The 3,523-nt window shown below is 63.3% G+C and overlaps 1 protein-coding gene across 3 annotated transcripts; it reads left to right on the forward strand.

The window, feature by feature from the left end:
* Positions 1-1,053: 1,053 nt before the first annotated feature.
* LOC111535552 (tryptase alpha/beta-1) lies at positions 1,054-3,446 on the forward strand. Of its 3 annotated transcripts, none has more exons than XM_026451432.1 (4): positions 1,054-1,449; positions 2,171-2,231; positions 2,378-2,549; positions 2,659-3,446. In XM_026451432.1, exons 2-4 carry the CDS (start codon positions 2,171-2,173, stop codon positions 3,083-3,085), a joined length of 660 nt encoding a protein of 219 aa, XP_026307217.1. In that variant the 5' UTR covers positions 1,054-1,449; the 3' UTR covers positions 3,086-3,446. The 3 variants fall into 3 exon arrangements, with proteins under 3 accessions (XP_026307217.1, XP_023057588.2, XP_026307216.1); XM_023201820.2 differs by lacking the exon at positions 1,054-1,449 and adding an exon at positions 1,980-1,986; XM_026451431.1 differs by lacking the exon at positions 1,054-1,449 and having other exon boundaries at positions 2,045-2,231.
* Positions 3,447-3,523: the final 77 nt, after the last annotated feature.

The following is a 3,523-nucleotide window of genomic DNA, read 5'->3' on the forward strand; positions in this document are numbered from 1 at the left end:
GCCCTGGCGTCCCGTGTGTCCCTGGGTTCCCCCAGCCCTGGCGTCCCCTGAGTCTCTTCTTCACCGTCAGCCCTGGTGTCTCCTGTATCCCTGCCCCACCCTCATCCCTGGTGTCCCCCATCACCCCATCCCCTCACTTGCTGGGCTCCTGAGGGTCCCATCTCGTGGGCCTCGTTCATGGAACCAGGACGGGGCAGGTGGAGGCCTCTGGGGAGTCTGTCCAGAGAATGGATGGGAGCAGGGTCGTGAGCAGGAGCCGTCTGGGCCACCTCTGCCTGTCCCCTGGGGATGCTGCCTGGAAGGAGTTCAGGTGGATATGGCCTCGGTGTGCAGAGTCAGCCCCAAACCAGGCTGGTCTCAGGCAGGGTGGGGGCAGGGGGAGCCCTGGAGTGGCTGTTGGGGGTCGACCCCCTGTGTTGGGGGTTGGGGGACAGGCAGGGGGTCCTGGGGCTCAGAAGGGGAGGAGGTTGGCTGGAGCCCTCAGTGACCCAGGGGAGTCGGGAGGTGGGGTGGATGGACCTGCAGGGACAGTGTCAGTGCTGGATGGACGGAGAGCACAGGGAGCTGGGACCGGGGGTGAGACCATGGGGAGCTGGGGCTTGGGGCTGGGGTGGGTCCGTGGGGAGCTAGGCTGGGTCTCCTGAGGTCACACCCGCACTCTGGTCTGCTCCTCCCTCTGCAGACGAAACTCAGATTCCACGATAACGAGGCACCCGCAGACCAGGGGTCCTGCACAGACAGCCCCAGATGTGGACATCGAGGACTTGTAGGAGGACTTGAGGCTCATACGGGGAATGGGAGTGATGGAACAGGAGCACCCTCATCTCAGACAAACACCGCCGCTTTCAGTTCCATCTCCCTTTCCAGCCTCCTGTATTTCAAGGACATCACTTCTCTTCTAACTACAAGCAGCCAAAAAGCAGATAAGGCAGGCTGAGCACAGAGGGAGGTGGAGGGAAAGTCTCTTGGGTAACTGCCAAACTTCACCCTCATACAACGGGTCCCAGTAAAACAGTGGGCCTTAAAACCACCTTCCTTTCCCTTCAGGTGCACTAAGACAGGGAAGCTAAAAGCAGACGGGGTACGCCGTATGCCTGCAGCTGCAGGAAGATGTATGGGAACAGACACACAGCTATCCCTCCCAGAGAAGCGCAACGAAGAGTCACAGAAGCACTCCAAGTCTCAGATAAGCTCTCCTGCCCTCAATCCATAAAACTCTTAGTCTCTAAGAGCGTGTGGCTCTGATCTAACTCAGCCAGCCACCCCTCTCCGGTTTGCTTAAAATAAACCTGTCCCTGTTGACTGTGAGGCTGCCCTTTGTGTTTCTCTCCTCTTTCTTTAATTCTTACAGGGAGCAGGGCCCCTTCCTGGCTGAGGACACTCGGTGCTGTCCCCTCTCAAGGCTGTTTCCTCATCTGACAAGGGGGTCTCTTGTGAGCCCCCCACCAAGTGAGTCGAGAAGGGCTGGCCCCACCCCTGTGAATTCGGAGTTCGTAGGAGAGGTGACACCTGTCATGTCCCCACCCCGTGGGCACCTTCCCGTCTCTCCGAGGGTGGCCCATGGTCATGAGTTCCCCATCCCGTGTCCCTCCTGGGGAAACAGGTTTCAGGGCAACTGGTCTTGTAGCATGGGGCAGCCAGGCCGCCTGGGTGCAGCTGTGCCTGAAGGCCTCCTGGCACCGGGACAGGGCAGCTGATCCCACCAGCGGGAAGGTGGTGCGCTCCGGTGCTGGGATCCGCCAGCTGACAGGTGGAGCTGCGAGCCTCCAATGCTCAGCCCTCGGCGGGGCCTGCCTGGCAGCCCCACACACAGAGGGCATGAGGGTGGCAGGGGCACATGTTACATGGGGGCCCTGGGTCTGAGTCATCCACTTCCTCTGTATCTGGATGGGAGGGCGCAGCGCCCCTCCTCCACCCCGTCCTGATCTGGAAGGATAAATGGGGAGGGGAAAGACTGCTGGGTAGAAGGAACGGGGAGCGGCCAGGGTAAGTCCCCACTCTCAGAAACCTGACATCAGCGTCACCTGGAGCAGAGTGGCCCAGCCTCAGACTCAGAGCACCAAGACCCAGGCCCCCCGTCCCAGCTCCATTCTTCACCCCACAGTCTGCAGCCCCCAGCCCTGCCCCGTGAGCTCAGGCCAGGCCCACGATGCCCCTCCTTGCTCCCCAGATGCTGAACCTGCTGCTGCTGGCGCTGCCCGTCCTGGTGAGCCCGGCCCACGCGGCCCCTGGTGAGTCCCAGCCGGGGTCCATCCTGCCCCTCACCACATTCCACAGGCCAGGGCCTGGGTGGGTTCTGGGGAGGCCGGGCTGGCCCCCACACAGGGAAGGGCTGGGCTCAGGCTGCTTCCTGGTCCTGAACGGGCTCCTGCCCCAGCCCCGGGCCAGGCCCTGCAGCGAGCGGGCATCGTCGGGGGGCAGGAGGCCCCCAAGAACAAGTGGCCCTGGCAGGTGAGCCTGAGATTCCACGGCCAGTACTGGATGCACTTCTGTGGGGGCTCCCTCATCCACCCCCAGTGGGTGCTGACCGCGGCGCACTGCGTGGGACCGTGAGTCTCCCGGGGCCTGGTGGGGTGGGCGAGGGCCGGATGTGTGCCCCGGCTCCCGGGTGCTCCTGGAGGCTGCCCAGGGCCCTGAGTGGGAGCCTCCGCTGGCCAGGGACGTCAAGGATCTGGCCGACCTCAGGGTGCAGCTGCGGGAGCAGCACCTCTACTACCAGGACCAGCTGCTGCCGGTCAGCAGGATCATCGTGCACCCGCAGTTCTACACCGTCCAGACTGGGGCGGACATTGCCCTGCTGGAGCTGGAGGAGCCCGTGAACGTCTCCAGCCACGTCCACACGGTCACCCTGCCCCCTGCCTCGGAGACCTTCCCCCCGGGGACACCGTGCTGGGTCACCGGCTGGGGCGATGTGGACAATGATGGTGGGTCCAGGGACAGCGGGAGGCTGGGCCAGGTGGGCACCAGGTCACAGTCATGGGCCAGCTTCTGGGGTGATGGGGTCCCTCGGGGCGGCTCAGGCAGGGGGATTCTGGAGGCCAGGATGAATGGAGTGGGCGGTGGCGAGAGGCAGCAGGTGCCCTGAGCAGAGACAGTGAGTCCAACAGGCCTCGGTGCCCCCACCCCAGGGCTTGGGTAAGTCCCTTTAGCACCTCCGTGCCTCGGTTTCCCCTAGCCTGAAAGGGTGCATCAACAGTTCGTACGTCACAGACTTGCTATGTGGAGAGTGAAATCACAAGGGGGTCTTGCTGGAAGGAGAGAGACGGGTGCTGGGATGAGACCCGCCTGCCCTCCATCCCTGTGCCACGGTCAGCTCAGGGGCCTGGGACTCCAGGTCATGGCAGGTGCTGTGGGGGACTGGACGAAGCTCACTCTGACCCTCCATGAGGCACATTTTCACTTCTAGTAGGTCTTGTCCCCATTTTATCCATAATTCAGAGCAAAGCTTTGGGCCACAGCCTGAGCGGCGGCCCTGGGCTGTGACCTCGGGGCCACTCAGAAGGGGCCGCAGCCACAGTCCTGC

This window comes from Piliocolobus tephrosceles, unplaced genomic scaffold (assembly GCF_002776525.5).
Source record: "Piliocolobus tephrosceles isolate RC106 unplaced genomic scaffold, ASM277652v3 unscaffolded_29239, whole genome shotgun sequence".
NCBI classification, from domain to species: domain Eukaryota; kingdom Metazoa; phylum Chordata; class Mammalia; order Primates; family Cercopithecidae; genus Piliocolobus; species Piliocolobus tephrosceles.

Bases quoted from the DNA above. Each gene is read 5' to 3' on its own strand.
- LOC111535552 (XM_026451431.1), top strand. From the start codon at position 2,150: ATGCCCCTCCTTGCTCCCCAGATGCTGAACCTGCTGCTGCTGGCGCTG. The intron at 2,232-2,377 runs GTGAGTCCCAGC...CTCCTGCCCCAG, and splicing joins CCCGGCCCACGCGGCCCCTG to CCCCGGGCCAGGCCCTGCAG. The intron at 2,550-2,658 runs GTGAGTCTCCCG...TCCGCTGGCCAG, and splicing joins GCGGCGCACTGCGTGGGACC to GGACGTCAAGGATCTGGCCG.